General features: G+C 49.4%; 1 protein-coding gene and 1 long non-coding RNA gene across 4 annotated transcripts in view; one reads left to right on the top strand and one right to left on the bottom strand.

Annotated features, from left to right (window-relative positions):
- Window positions 1–54: 54 nt before the first annotated feature.
- On the bottom strand, window positions 55–10,998 carry LOC129060517 (uncharacterized). 3 transcript variants are annotated; one of them, XR_008527318.1, is made up of 3 exons: window positions 8,250–10,998; window positions 865–1,971; window positions 55–434 (listed from the first exon to the last, which is right to left on the bottom strand). It is a non-coding gene; the product is annotated as an uncharacterized LOC129060517 (long non-coding RNA). The 3 variants fall into 3 exon arrangements; XR_008527317.1 differs by having other exon boundaries at window positions 61–434; window positions 1,362–1,971; XR_008527316.1 differs by having other exon boundaries at window positions 61–434; window positions 1,431–1,971.
- Window positions 7,853–15,387, top strand: part of GBX1 (gastrulation brain homeobox 1) — a 21,704-nt gene continuing 14,169 nt past the window's right edge. The window contains exon 1 of the mRNA XM_024250356.3: window positions 7,853–8,533. Within this exon, the coding sequence (XP_024106124.1) occupies window positions 7,999–8,533 (535 nt within the window). The 5' untranslated portion in view covers window positions 7,853–7,998. The remainder of the gene's footprint in view (window positions 8,534–15,387) is intronic.

Here is a 15,387-nt window from a genome sequence, read left to right as displayed (position 1 = left end):
ATGACACAATGACTACCAGGTGAGAACGCGTTAGAAAAGGCCTAAAGGAGGAGCAGGGTGCACATGGAGGCAGTGCAGAGAGTTGAGCAGGAAGGCACGGGAACCCTTGGGGTGGGAAGGTGAGGAGGCAGGAGAGCCACCGGAAGGAGGGGTATGTGGGATGGCCCATCGCAGAGGGTAACCATGGCTCAGGTGACAGCGAAAGGCCCAGGTTTAGAAAAACAGAACCAGTTCTGCCTATTGCCTGACACGGTAAGTCAGGGAGCACCAGAAGCATGCCTGGTTCCTGCCTCTTTTATCTGCTCCTTCCTTAAATTTAGCTCTGGCCGCAAGAGCGCTGAGTTGAAAGTTCCATGACACAGGTTCTGGTCTTAACTCTGCCATTAACTTGTGGAACGTAAGTCTCTTTCCTCTCTGGGCTCACGTTTCTGCATCTGTAAAAAGAGAGGGAGGAGAGTCCCTAAGGGTCATTGCAGTATCAGGATTTTCAGAACCTGCCAGAGGCCCCAGCAGCCGGGAGCTGCCTGCAACCACAGGCGAAGGGCAGGTGGTCGGGACAGAGCAGCCAATCAAGTGCACCGTGATCCCTGACGTCAAGGGTCGCTGGACAGAGTTCCCCAGGGCGGCGGAATGCGCACGCGCTGGAGCTCGCGACTTTCCCGCCAACCGGCACTAGCGAGGCGACGAAGGGCGGGGCCGGGAGGGCGCGAAGAGACAGGGGGCGGGGCCTGGAGGGCGGCAGGGGGCGAGGCCTGGAGGGCGCGAGGCTTTAGGCCGCGCGGACCGGAGCCCGAAGCCGGGTTAGGCGTTGAGAGGCGGCTGAGGAAGTGAGAGGGCTCGGATTCCCACCCTGGCCTCACGGACCTTGGGCTGACCGGTCTGTCTGGCTTCAGGTGCTAGGGCGCGGCTCGGGGACGCGGGTGCGGGTGGGCAAGCCGTGGAGGCTCCTCGCTGTGGAAACCCCAGGCAGACCCCGACCGCACAGGCCCCACCTCGCAGGCAGGAAGCGGCTGCCCCAAGGCATGCGCGGGAACCTGGTGCGTGAGGCCCACTCCTGTCGAGGGCCTGCGGGGCGCCCCGTGGAGACCGCGGCTCGGGTGGGGGTCCCGGGGGACGCCCTAGTGCTCGATGGTTTGTTCCGCAGCCGTTCCAGGGCCTGCTGCGTTCAGGCACCGCCGCACGGGGGCAAGGCCTGCTCTCCAGGCCCCCACCAGGGTCCGCTTGCGCGGGGTAGCCGGAGCGCGGCGCACAGGAGGAAGCAGCAGGTGCTGCCGAGCCCGGGGAGAGACGTGCGGGACGGGGGGTTGGCAGTCGGTGACAGGGAAACCTGCCCTCTGAAGAGGTGACATTTAGCCTGAGACCTGAGTAGAGCAGATCAGTAGGAGTGGCAGGACGGACCGCCCTGGCTGCGGGCGTGGGTCGAGGGGCACCTGCGGCGGTGGTCCAGGCCAGAGGCGGTCGCGGTGGGCGAGATTCGGGATCCCTGGGAAGAACCGGGGGGCCGCCGCTGGGGGGGATGTAGGAGGCTGCAGAATAGCGCTGTCTAGGGCGACTCGCAGGTTTTTGGCTTGGACCCCTGGACGGTGGTGCCAGATGCTAAGATGGGGAAGACGAGGAAGTAACGGGAAGCAGAAGGCCGTTGTTGGGGAGATGGCACTGGAGCCGCCTAGGAAGCATCTCAGAGGCTGTGGCCCCTGGCAAGGGGATCTGGGGCCAGGTCGAGCGCAGGTCTGGGTATCATGCAAGTGCGGGCTCGCTGGTGCGGGAAAGAGTTTGGAGCTCTGCTCCCAGGGAATCCCGACTCCCGCGGATGACTTGCCCGAGAGAGTCCTGTTGTTGGATTTTGATGGAAATTCTATTTGATCGCATCCACTTTGTTCACTGTGTGCTTCCGGGTCCCCAGGTTTCAGGTGCTTCATGCCCTGCTGGGAACGAGACACGCTCCTGCCCTCAGTGAATCTTCAGTCTAGTCTGAGAAACAAGCGTGTGAACAACCAGTTAGAATACAAGAGGCAATAGGATGAATGCAAGATAGACGTGGGAGCAGGAGCTGGGGGCATGAAGAGGAGGGTGAGGAATGGGGCTGAGATCTGGGAGGGCGTCCCAGAAGAAGGACCCTCCTCTAAAGTGATAGGAAGATGGGGGAGGATTTCTGGCCACATCTGGAGAGCCTGCGATCATGGGATGCCTTTTTAAGGACGGGGAAGGGAAGAAAGGCGATGTGGAGTGGTGGCTGTGAAGGGGCTGTGCACAACTTCACATATTGTTCCCTTAGCGGGGCAAGTCAGGAGAGTCCTCACTGGGGTTAGACATTCAGACTCTTGCGAGCCAGGGCGCTTCCTCCCCAGCCTCCTGGCTGTTGGTCCCGCGGGCCCAGAACCTCTCCCTGGTAATTGCTTTTCGTAATGTGTTTGCTCCAAACCAATTTCACGCCTCCGTGAGGACTCCGCCCTGCACTGGAGGCGCGGACCTCCCCACCACCAACCTACCCGCGTGTGAACGCGCGGGCTCATACATACGGTACACATTTAACACAACAGACATACAGGGTTCGGGTACCGGGGCACACTAAACATACTTAACCCTACACTCACGCACACTAGACGTTAAGACACACATGTACAACCCCCGCTCCCCAAACAGTGCATTCACAGTTAAGCATCTAGAGGCGTCCCGTGCTCGCCCTTGGATGCTCCGTTAGTGGTTTCTTTGCCCTACGGCGCGTCTCCTGGACTATCGCCAGGGGGCACTGCAGCACCCCGCACCTCCTTCGCCGTGCCCGCAGTTGTGCGCTGCTGCCACCAGAGGGTACCCGCGGCCAGGCCCGACGCTGCCCACCATGAGAGGACTTTCTCTGGCCAATGAGTGGATTGGAGGTATAGATTTGTGGTCTTTGACTTGAATACTTTGTTTTTTTCTTAGCATCCTTGGTGCTGGTTGGCAACACAGGTCAGGCCAGATGATGAGGCCGCAGTGGGCACAGAGGGTAGATTAAAGATAAAATTCCTCTGTCGGAGCATTTCCCAAATGTCAGAGAATATGGACAAAGCAGCACTTTCAGAATTCTGTTTCGGACAGTGAGACCAGGTACTTGCCCATAATGCGTCTATTCAGGAATTCAGTAGGAGAACCATAGTTTTTTGCTGGTAAAGAAAGGAGCTAGCTCTGTTCAGATTTGACAGAGGTAAGGTCTGTACTTGGTACTGATGAGAGAGTAAGAAGTAGTTTTTGGAGTGCTCTGGATTTCAGGGAAAATGAGTCCCTTCCTTTCTTGGCCACTCTACTCTTTGTCTATTTAGTGCAGGAAGAACTCATTTTGGAAGGTGTTTTTTCATATTCAATTGACTCTTGCCCTTGCTTTTTGACTAGACAAAGTTCTTGTTGTTTGTTTGTTTTTTGTTTTTTGTTTTTTTTGAGACGGAGTCTCACTCTGTCGCCCAGGCTGGAGTGCAGTGGTGTGATCTCGGCTCACTGCAAGCTCCGCCCTCTGGGTTCACACCATTCTCCCGCCTGAGCCTCCCCAGTAGCTAGTACTACAGGTGCCTGCCACCAAGCCCAGCTAATTTTTTGTATATTTAGTAGAGACGGGGTTTCACCGTGTTAGCCAGGATGGTCTGGATCTCCTCACCTCGTGATCCACCCGCCTTGGCCTCCCAAAGTGCTGGGGTTACAGGCGTGAGCCACCACGCCCAGCCCTTGTTGTTCTTATTTCTAAGACAGGGTCCTGCTCCATCACCCAGGCTAGAGTGCAGTGGCACAATCTCTGCGCACTGAAGCCTCAACCTCCCCGGCTCAAGTGATCCTCCCACCTCAGCCTCCTGAGTAGTTAGGACTACAGGCATGTGCCACCATGCCTGGCCAATTTTTAAAATTTTTTTTATAGAGACGGGGGTCTCACTATGTTGCCCAGGCTGGCCTTGAACTCCTGGTCTCAAGTGGTTCTCCCACCTGGGCCTCCCAAAGTGTCGGGATTACAGACATAAACCACTGTACCCAGCCAGAGTAGATATTAATCACTCTCCCTCACAGATGGAGATGTCAAAGAGGGGTCAAGGTCACAGGGCCCAGTGAGGGGTCAGAAAAGGAATTTGACTCCAGGTCTTTTTCCTTTAGCCAATGCTTCTTTCCATTTACCATGTGGCCTCAGTTCTATGTTCTATGAAAGGGCAGGGAAAGGAAATGGGTTGCTGCAGTTGCCACTATGTATGCCAATGTTACCGAATGTCAAGGACTTCACAGAAGTCACACTTCGTATCTCTAGCATGGCAAGGGAACAGATAGAGGATATAAATGGGTTATGAAATACAGTATCTAACAAACACAAACCACACCAGGTCAGTAGAAGTACTTAAGGTCTCACCTGCCTCTGTTCAGAATTGGTGGCCCACTGGGATTTGTTGGCACTAAGTTTTAAGCATGTACTTCCTGGCCAGGCGCAGTGGCTCACGCCTATAATCCCAGCACTTTGGGAGGCCGAGGCAGGCAGATCATGAGGTCAGGAGTTCCAGACCAGCCTGGCCAACATGGTGAAACCCTGTCTGTACTAAAAACACAAAAATTAGCCGGGCATGGTGGCAGGCGCCTGTAATCAGAGCTACTCGGGAGGCTGAGGCAAGACAATCACTTGAATCCAGAAGGCGGAGGTTACAGTGAGCCAAGATCATGCCACTGCACTCCAGCCTGGGCAACAGAGCGAGACTCCATCTCAAAAAAAAAAAAAAAAGTAGTTACTTCCTGTGCCAGCTTGAGTAGAGAATCCACTTTACTGAGTATAGTTCTAAGCAATAAGCTCTTGGCATGAACTAGGTGACATATATCTTCAAGATCAGAGGGTTATTTTATTTATTTATTTTTTGAGATGGAGTTTCCCTCTTGTTGCCCATGCTGGAGTGCAGTGGTGCGATCTCGGCTCACTGCAACCTCCATCTCCCAGGTTCAAGTGAATCTCCTGCCTCAGCCTCCCAAGTAGCTGGAATTACAGGCATGTGCCACTATGCCCAACTAATTTTGTATTTTTAGTAGAGATGGGGTTTCACTATGTTGGTCAGGCTAATCTTGAACTCCTGACCTCAGGTGATTCACCCACCTCGGCCTCCCAAAGTGCTAGGATTACAGGCATGAACCACCATGCCCAGCCCAGAGGGTCTTTAAAACATTTTTTAGAGAAAAGGTCTCCCTCTCTCACCCAATCTGGAGTACAGTGGTGCGATTATAACTCACTCTAACCTCCAAATCTTGGGCTCAAGCAATCCTCCTGCCTCTGCCTCCCAAGTAGCTGGAGCTACAAGTGTGTGTCACCATGCTTGGCTAATACAATCAGAGGGTCTTTTAATCTTGAGTCCTTGACATACCAGAATGTGACAGGCTTCTTAAAGTGGCCTTTTATTGAAGGGACTGGTGGAAGAGAGATGTTTCAACATATATCCTTTTGAGCTTTTGGAATTTGGTACTATATGATTTTGTTACCTATGCAATAAATGAATGCAATTACTTTTAAAAATGGTTCTTCCTTCATGCCTTATTTGGCTGATCCTGTAACTGCTCATACAGGTTTAATTTCAGTTTTGTAGCCCAAAGTTGCCTCAATAATTTGTCAAGTCAATAAGCCTCTGTTATGTATCCAACACCAATAAGCCTTCTCACTTTAAAAATACAATATACTTTTGAAGCTTCGTCTTCCATGTTGGTATGGTAAAGTGCTTGGTTAATTTAGCAAAGGGGTGTTCTGAAGAGTATCTTTAGACAAGTTCTTTAGTAGTGAGTTGGAGTTAAGCTAAGGCACCTCTTCTTTCTCCATTGTGACATCTTACCACCAGACTCGTTTCTTAGAAATTTCACTGGTTTAAGGTGGAGCCCAAGGTAAATCAAGACTGCATGGAAATGACACTTTTCTCTGTTCACCTCTCTGATGAATTGTCAGTTAAGGCATAACCAAAAAACTCCCTTCTTGAGTCCTGCCCCCTTCCTCAGTCCACCCTGGTGACAGTGTCTTTCAAGGTACTGATTTAAATGCATCAGCCTGACATTAACAGTGTTCACTAGGCTAACACAACACTCCTGATTTGGGACAAATGTCACTGAGACCCAGAGTTCCCTCCTGCCCTGCTCTGTCTTGGCCGGGCAGTCCTGGAACTTGTGTAGGTTTTCGTCTTCGCTGGAGCCAAATCACTTCCCCTACCTAGACTGCATCTTCCTAAACTTGCCTGGCTTTGCTGTTATTAATTTTAACTAGCTTGGATCTACCTAGCCTCACCTGAATAACAATTTCCTTGTGACCAGATGACACTCACTGTAGCTGGCCAGGCTTGCCCTGTGTCCTGAAGCTTGGGTCACTCTTCTGTTGACTTGCCTGTCTTTTTCTTGCCCACTGACCTGAGGTGGCTATCAAGCCAAAGTGTCTGTGACTTTTGCCTCTAGATTGACAAATCTACTGCTGGGAATCGGGAGGAGGAGGAGGACGGTAAAAGGCGCCACCATTTCTGTGTCTCAGAAGGGGGGAGGTGAGAGTCATCTGCAATTAGCGGATAATTAGCGCTGCTGACCCTTGGGGCTCATCAGCGCTCCTGGGGCCAGCCCCCAGCAATCAGCCAGGGCAGGTCGTGAGTGTCAGGCCCAGGAATGAATAGGGCTCATCAGCGGCGCTGGAGCTGGGGAGCCAATCAGGGAAAATTAATAGCAGAAGAGACGGAGAGAGAGCGAGGGAGGGAGACAAGAGATAGACAGACAGATAGACAAGAGATACAGATAAAGGAGAGAAATGAGAAAAATCGAGTAAGAGGGACTGGGATAAGGAATGAGTGATGGGAAAGAAATAATCAGAGGAATAGGAATAGAAACGAGGACGGGAAAGGGAAGAGGAGTGGGAGGAAGAAAAAGAATGTAAAGGATGGGAGAAAGATGGAGGGGAAAGGTCAGAGGAATGGTAAGTACTTGGCATAGTGTGGGCACTCAAGGAAATTACCCACAGAGGCAAGAGAAAGGGACTAGGGGAAGTTGGAGTTGGAGGAGGGAATGAGGAAGAAGGTGAAGAGCCAATGCCAAGAGAATAGAGACCAGAGGCCAGAGTGCGAATGGGGCAGACAGGAGGAAAGGGGCCCCGTAAGAGTGGCCCTAAACCGTAGAACCGAGCGGGCGCAGCGCGCCCCCTGTCGGCCCCGCCTCGCCTCCCTCAGCCCCGCGCTCTCGCTGGAGGGGGCGGTGGCCGTGCTGTCCCGCCCGTCGCGCCGGAGCTTGCTCTGGGGACCGCCACAACGTCCGCTCCACGGGCGGGGGAGGGGTGTCGGAGCTGGGAGGCACGCCGGGGAATGACTTGGGGCCCGAAGGAGGGCGGCGGCCCGGAGCAGAGGGGTGCTGAGGTCCGGGGCCCCGCTGCCTGTCCCTGCTGGTGTGCCCTCTCCGCCTGCCGCCCGGTGTCCCATCCACGCTCGGCCTCGCCGCCCCGTCGGAGCCTGGGCCACCTCCTGCTTGCTCTCCTAGCCGGGCGGAGCCCGGGCCAGGTGGGCTAAGTTAGGGGGATGGACTGGGTGGAGGGAAGGGGACCGGCCAAGCAGCTGCCGCCGCCTTCTCGTCGGCCGCAAACTTTCACAAAGCGGCGTGTCCGGCCTCATCAATCTCCATTAATAATAGTTGGTTGGGCCGCGGGGGGCGGGTGGGGGTCCCGGGCCTGCCGGCCGGGCCGCTGAAAACGGGCTCTGCGGAGCGAGCGGGAGCCGGGCGCGGCGGCGGCGGGCGGAGGGAGGAAGTGAAGCGTAATTTGAGGAAGATGGATGAGTCCGGAGGGCGACACCCCCAGCCCGCCCGCTCGCCCGCCCCCTCCCTCCTTATGAGAGAGAGGGAGCGCGGCGCCGGAGCCACACTGCGCCGAGCCCGCGCCCCGCCGCCACCTCGGCCCGGGAGCCAGGGAGCGAGCCCTGCGTGTCCGCGCGGGGCGCCCGAGCCGCGGGGCGCACGGAGGCGCCCGGAGGTGAGCGCCCAGGGGCGGCCGCAGCTCCGAGCAAGATGCAGCGGGCCGGAGGCGGTGGCGCCCCTGGGGGCAACGGCGGGGGCGGCGGCGGGGGCCCGGGCACTGCCTTCTCCATCGACTCCCTAATCGGGCCGCCGCCACCGCGCTCCGGCCACTTGCTGTACACCGGCTACCCCATGTTCATGCCCTACCGGCCGCTCGTGCTGCCGCAGGCGCTGGCCCCCGCGCCGCTGCCCGCTGGTCTCCCGCCCCTCGCCCCGCTAGCCTCTTTCGCCGGCCGCCTTACCAACACCTTCTGCGCGGGGCTGGGTCAGGCTGTGCCCTCGATGGTGGCGCTGACCACCGCGCTGCCCAGCTTCGCGGAGCCGCCCGACGCTTTCTACGGGCCCCAGGAGCTCGCCGCCGCCGCTGCCGCCGCCGCCACTGCCGCCCGAAACAACCCCGAGCCAAGCGGCCGACGCCCAGAGGGTGGGCTGGAAGCTGATGAGCTGCTGCCGGCCCGGGAGAAAGTGGCAGAGCCCCCACCACCTCCGCCTCCGCACTTCTCAGAGACTTTTCCAAGTCTGCCCGGTAAGTGCTAGGGCCGACCAGGGCGGGCGGGAGGCGGGTTAACCTGGAAATTCCAGACAGGAACCTGCTCGGAACCTTGGCACCTGCCTGGAGCCTTGAAGTCCCAGACCTTTAGATCGCGCGCAGGTTCTGACTCCAATTCAGTTCCAAATACAGCCTCTTTAGATTCCAGAACCCCCGCGCTGCTCTGTCCCCATAGCCCTGAAGGCTAGCCGAAGACTTTGCAGTGCTCCCTTCACATTAGTGCCTTTCCCTCAGCATGCTAGCCATCAAGCCTTGGCCCTGTCTCCTTTTCAGAATTCCTTCACTTTTTTCCTCCTCTGCCAGGGGTAGACAAGCTAAAAGGATGGGATTTCCGGGGGCACCAAGATGGGGGTATGTTGGAGCAGCTGTCAGTTCAGCAATGGAGGGCACGTTCTGGCTTCTAAGGAGGTCATACTGACCCTAAAGGCTCAAAGGATAGGAATAGGCTCTGTGGATGCAGGGGCAAAAAGTGTGTGTGTGGGGGGGGGGGTTGTCTTAAAGCCGTGACTTCTGAATTGGCAGATTCAGAGCTAAGCCTTGAAGAACTGAGTAGGGGGCCAAAGAGAACATTAGCTACAGGAGGCCTAGCACACGCTGGTCAAGTGCTGACTAGGAGACCAAGAGAGAGGCTAAAGGCTGGGCTGAGTTGGGTGTGGCCCAAAGATCTAGGGTGCAGAACCCAGCTAAGATTCAGCTGACAGATAATTCAAGGACCCTGGACCCTCCATGAATGGTGCCCTCTCCATAGAGGCAGGGTGTATTAAACTGAACCTTGTTTAGAGTCAATTCAATTAGAGCCCTCCTGACCTCTCTATTGGTCCTTAACTCCTAGAAGCCAGAAAAGATTTCGTCTGGCTAGACAGATTCAGGTGTTCTGAGTTCCAAAACTTATACAATTTGCTGGGCCCTATTTAAGAAAAATAGGGACCACTTGCAAGTATGGGGACTCTGATGCTTCAACATCTTTAGTATCAGGATGGAACCGCTTCTGCTCAACCATTCATTGCATCCAGCTTAGAGGTGGAAATGACCCCAGTAGGCCTGGGAGCTGACTTGAACAGAGACAAGAAGGGAATGCAAGAGTCCTTTTGTCCTTTGCCAGCAGAAGTAATTCTTAATTATCAGTTTTGGGGCCCTTTCTGACATTGTCCAAAGGGTTAATCACTCTTTCAGACCCCAAAGGCTGCCATAGGGCCTGTCTTCCTATTCTTTTCTCCTTTCGTCCTGGCATTTTGCTTTTGGGGATTCAGCTGTTGTTTTCTTTTTTGTACCTGGTTGGATCAGGAAGACCCAGTAACTGAAGTCAGAATAGCATCTTCTAAGGGGGATCATAAGGAAAAGATAGAGCAGCAACTGGAAGGTGGGAGAAAATGTCCACAAGATAAAAGGGCCCAGGGCGGGAGCCTGGAAGCCAGCAGGATGATCTTAAGAAAAAAAGATTAGTGTGATTGTCAGAATAGGATGGTCCTAAGGCAGAAAAAAGAGCAAGGCAGGCCATCAAAGAGATGACTTTGGAGGAGATAGGACCTGAAGGTGTAACCAGACACATATAGAAAGAGATGAGCTGAAGAGAGAGGATGGAGGGGGGATCCCTTGGTAGCGGGGACTTAGGGGCATATGCCCAAACTGTGGGACAACAAGCAATTTGTCCCACCCTTTCAGGTCTGCTCAGTTCTTATTTTGACCTATATGTATAATGGGGGCTCTTTTCTGGATCATATAGTATATTGGCTATAAAAACAGACATTGAGAAAGAGAGGAATAAGCAGAGAAAAAACAAGAGAAATATTGATGAAGCAAGAATAGAGGAAAGGGCCAGGGGATGAGTTGTATACTGGGAATATACAAAGAGAACATGAAGAAGGAGAGGGTTCTCTGCTGGAAAAGGGACTCTGGACTGGGCTAAATGAAAAGTGAACTGTATTACTGGACCACAAGTGTGAGTGAGTGTGTGTGTGTGTGTGTGTGTGTGTGTAAGAGTTCTGTCATGAGAGGATTTGGGGGGAACTAAATAAAAATACTAGGGGAATAAGGAAAATTTCAACACTAGGAGTAATTTTCTTTAAAGGGTTTTTAATACTGAGAGTGATGGGAAACTGGAATTTATATAAAATGACAGAGCTTCATCATCCGAGTAAAATGTTGAAAGCAAAAAAAAAAAAAAAAAAAAAGAGGCAAATTTGTGTTTTTCTTGGAGTAAAGGCAAGGAATTTTTTTTGCCAAGAATGATGGAAAGGAGAACTTACAGAGGAAGAATTTTGAAAAAGTGCTGGAATAAAGGTAATCACTCATGCTGGGAGGAGATACATATAAAGGGTTTATAGTGGGGAGGCTGGGACACAGTAGTAAGGAGGAGAGACTTCAGAAGAAACATTCAAAGAGCATGAGGAGTGAGAGCTCCTATCTGTGACTGCTGCTTCTGTCACTCTCAGTAAACACGCTTCCAACTCTTCCTGGCCAAGCCATTCATATCCACCTTCCCAATCTTGAGTTTTTCCTGAAATCATTGATAAAAGAAAATGCAATTCCAGAAATGAGAGACATAAAATCAATTTGGGGACTGATGACACATGATCCAGGCTAAAAATGGTTGGAAAACAAATACTCTGTTTTGGGAATTGTATTAAAGTATTTGGAGTGAAATGACAGAGCTCTCTGCTGTGAATAATGGGATTGAAACCTCAACATTAGAAGAATTTGGAGAAATAATGCAATCTTTAAAATGACAGAGGAGAAATTGTTTTCCTTGTGTGAATGAGTGACATGGGTCTGAAATTATTATTAATTTACATTTGTTTAGTGTTTTACAACTGCTAACCCGTTTAAATAAAGTCATAGTGTAGATAGGCCAATTTGGAGAATGATTAGTGATTTTCTTTGGGAATTACAGGGACTATTTTTTTAAATTTATTGAGAGTTAAGACAGGCACCATTCTCTACTAGAACTGACGAAGGATAGAAGGAACTTTGTTATGATTTGATTGCAGGAGTAGACGCTATATTAGCAGATGAAAAGAAATATGATATATAGAAGTAATTGGGTAGAAAGTTATTGAAAATGGTAGATTGAAAAGAATCACAAGTTTGGAATGTGGGAAGCAGTGGGAAAAATTGAGAGAACATCTTTTAGTAAGAGTAATAAAGAGGAGAGAATTCCGAACTGTTAGGAAAGATTAAAGTATGACTCAATAGAAGAGCCCAAAGCAGTGCTGGCTAGTAGAGATATATGCAAGCCATATATGTCATTAAAAATTTTTTTTAGCCACATTAAAAAGATAGAAATCGGTAAAATTAATTTTAATTTTATTTAACTCAAGATGTCCAAAATATTATTTCAACATTAATCAATATTAACATTTTAATGATATAATTTTATATCCTCTTTTCGTATTAAGTCTTCAAACTCCGGTGTTATTTTACACTCCAGCACACCTCCGTTTGGACTAGCCATGTTTCCGTTGGTCAGTAGCCACAGGTGAACAGTGGTGACCATATTCAACATGACGGATCTAGAGAGTTTCAAGAACAGAGTTCTGTGAAAGTGATGGAGGAAAAGGAGCTTTGAACTGGATAATGGGTCCTCAGTGTATTAGGAATAATGGAGAGAAGAGAACAGGAAGCTCTAAATGACAGGAGAGAACAGAATTCTGTCTTAGGTGGGATGGGCAGAGATGATCTCATGTGTCTGACGGTTTGTGTGAGCTCTGGCTGAGAGTAATCAAAGCTAACTTGCTGTGTGCAAGATGTGGTGCAGATATGCATCACAGCAACAATGGGTGAAAAGGATGCTATGTGCTGGGGAAATGATGAAAAGAGCCGTGAATGTGGAGAAATGCAGAAAGCCGAGCGCGGTGGCTCACGCCTGTAATCCCAGCACTTTGGGAGGCCGAGACAGGCAGATCACCTGAGATTGGGAGTTTCAGACCAGCCTGACCAACATGGAGAAACTCCGTCTCTACTAAAAATACAAAATTAGCCGGGCTTGGTGGCGCATGCCTGTGGTCCCAGCTACTCAGGAGGCTGAGGCAGGAGAATCACTTGAACCCAGGAGGCAGATGTTGCAGTGAGCCGAGATTGCGCCATTGCACTCCAGCCTGGGGAGCAAAACTCCATCTCAAAAAAAAAAAAAAAAAAAAATGCAGAAGAAAACTTTGAGTTGGGGGTGTCTAGAGCAATTATTCACTCAGGGGAAAAAGAAGATTGGATTGCCTGAATGCAAAAGCTTAGGAAGTGAGAAATGGTAGCTACTCCATATATATTTGTTAGATGGATGACAAAAATGTAGTGAGAGATTGACATGAAAATTAATACCAGTATTGGGTATGGTGAAGAAAACATTTGTAGTTTAAGGTTATATAGAAGATATGGGAATATGATGGGACAAACTTGAGACATGCTGTTGTAGTAAACATTGTTTTTTTAAACTAAGCATAAAAAGATTTGCTAATTTCTGAATACAGATTGGCAATAATAATTGAAATCATGCAAGGAGACCAGGGAGACTTCCTAGGAGCCTAGTATTCAAGTGCTGATTACTGTAAGCTAAGCACCTGATTGTAGCTAGGGAACATTTGGATGACCATTAATTAATTTCTGAATAGGTATCCATTATGATTGTCAAGATATGATATTTACTTATGAGAGGAAAACAGAAAATGATAATATGACGTGGAATTAGAGAATTATGTTGTTAGAAACAAGAGGGAGATTTTTGGTGGAAGTGATGGAGATCCAGAGCATGTTTTCCTAGAACTTTTGAGCATACAAGTCAGAGTGATTGCTGCATTGACATTTATAGAAAGGCAAATACTGCATTAACTTAATGTGATTGATGGAACATTTGTTTAGGAGTTGTGACACGTGGGTTCAGTTCTCACCTTTGTCACTCATTAGTTGTATAATTTTGACAAGTCACTTAGTTCAATTCAGGGAACATTTATTGTCTGTCTATTACAGACTTAGTATATTTGAGACACAGTGGGAGATTCAAAGTCATGTGACTTCTCTAGGCTTTGGTTTCCTCAGCTGGACCAAAAGTTTTGGTTCAGATGATTTTTAATATTCCTTTCAATTCTCTAGGCCTCAGTGTTTAAAGTAGAGCTCTCAACCTGGACTCCACAGACTTTTCATCAGGGGATCTTTTAGCTATGGGTGGGAGAAAATTTATACCTTTATTTTTTATCACTTCAACTATGAATATAGGCCAAAAATCATAGTTGTTTCAGCATGCATGATGTTTTTGTCACTGAAAGAAATCACAGATAGTTTGATATACATTTACAGTCTTTGGAGGGACCTTGTTTAATGAATAAAGAAACATGATTATATCACAAATTCTGTTTTAAACTATATTTTAATATACTTGACTTCAAATGTAATACTATGTATTTTATGTTGTACATCTAAAAGCATTATTCTAGAAAGTGTTCATAGGCTTTACCAGACTGACAAAGGACTTAAGGGCATAAAAGGGTGAATAACCCCCTGGATCAGAGATAGACCTCACGAGTGACAACAGGAAAATTTTATTAGGAGGATTAGAATCAGAGGCTGAGATGCCCTGTGCCATAGTGAAAGTAACCCTTCACGGGTTGGCAGAAAGAAAGAGTCTCTAAGGTGGCACATGTGAATATGGAGATATATATATAATAGATGATTAGGAGGAGGATTCTTATACTTGGAGTGGCAGGCGTGAGTAGACTGTACTGGGAATAATGCAGAGAGGTAATATTTGGAATAATGGGGGAAATATTTTAATTGGAAAGAAGGAAGAACATGCATTGTGAGCAAAGTGCTTTGCATTGAGAGAAATGTTACAATAGGAAGCAAGAATTCTGCCTGGGAAGTAATAGGAAAAGAAAAGTAATAGGAAAAGAAACTGATTTGGAATTACGAAATAGAAAGGAGAGAGGTAATTGAGTAGATGTATAAAAGAGAGAGAGATTTAAACAGGAATGATGAGAAGGAAAGAATTTGGTGGAAAGAAGGAGGGAATGCGGAAATGCCCTGTGCTGGTGTAGGAAAGAAACTTTGTGTCTGAACCAGTGAGAAGGACAGAGCTCTCTATGCAAGGTGGTGCTCATAACCGACAAAAACCTGGATTAGGAGTAGTAAAAAAGAGGTGGGAAATTTTTATTGGAAGTCTGAGCCTGTTGGGAGAAAGTTATCAGTTTAGAGTACTGTGGATGAAATGCTGATGTGCTAGGACTAATTGAGAGAAAGGGTGATAGGGAGAAGAGATGCTTGCATTTGGTGCAATAGAGGAGTGGCCCACACAAGTTGAATTAAGGTGTAGTAGAAAGAGGTGCCGCAAGCACTGTCTTCACTGGCCATTATAGAGGGGAAAGCAATGATCCTTATGTGATGAAAAGAATCTGTATTAGAAGTAGAGGGGCTATAGGAACTCAGATGAGGGTTATAAGCAAAAGGCACTGTTCAAAATATGAGGACTGGGAGGAGCAGGAAAATACTTCTGACTGCGGGTAATGGGAGGCAGATGTCTTGACTGAATTATGGAGAAGATGATATTATAATAGAAGTAATGGAGAAAACAGAACTCTGTAGTGGGGACAGTGGGAAGAGAAGTAATGCAGAGGTGTCTCCATTGAGGGAAGGAGATGTAATTACCCTGAGTGTAAAGGCAAGAAGTGCTTTGTGCTGCAATTAATAACTATTCTATGAATTATGTGTGGACACTACAAGTAATAAACTGATTAGCCTAAGCAAAGGAAGTGTCTTAGCTTCCTCGTCCGTAAAATTAGGGGCTTGAATTAGGTGATCTCTAAGATTCCTTCCAGCTCTACAATTCTGTTTTTATCTATAAGGATATC

This window comes from Pongo abelii, chromosome 6 (assembly GCF_028885655.2).
Source record: "Pongo abelii isolate AG06213 chromosome 6, NHGRI_mPonAbe1-v2.0_pri, whole genome shotgun sequence".
NCBI lineage: Eukaryota > Metazoa > Chordata > Mammalia > Primates > Hominidae > Pongo > Pongo abelii.
The sequence above is the reverse complement of the archived record's forward strand: the minus strand, read 5'-3'. Positions and strand labels throughout refer to the sequence as shown.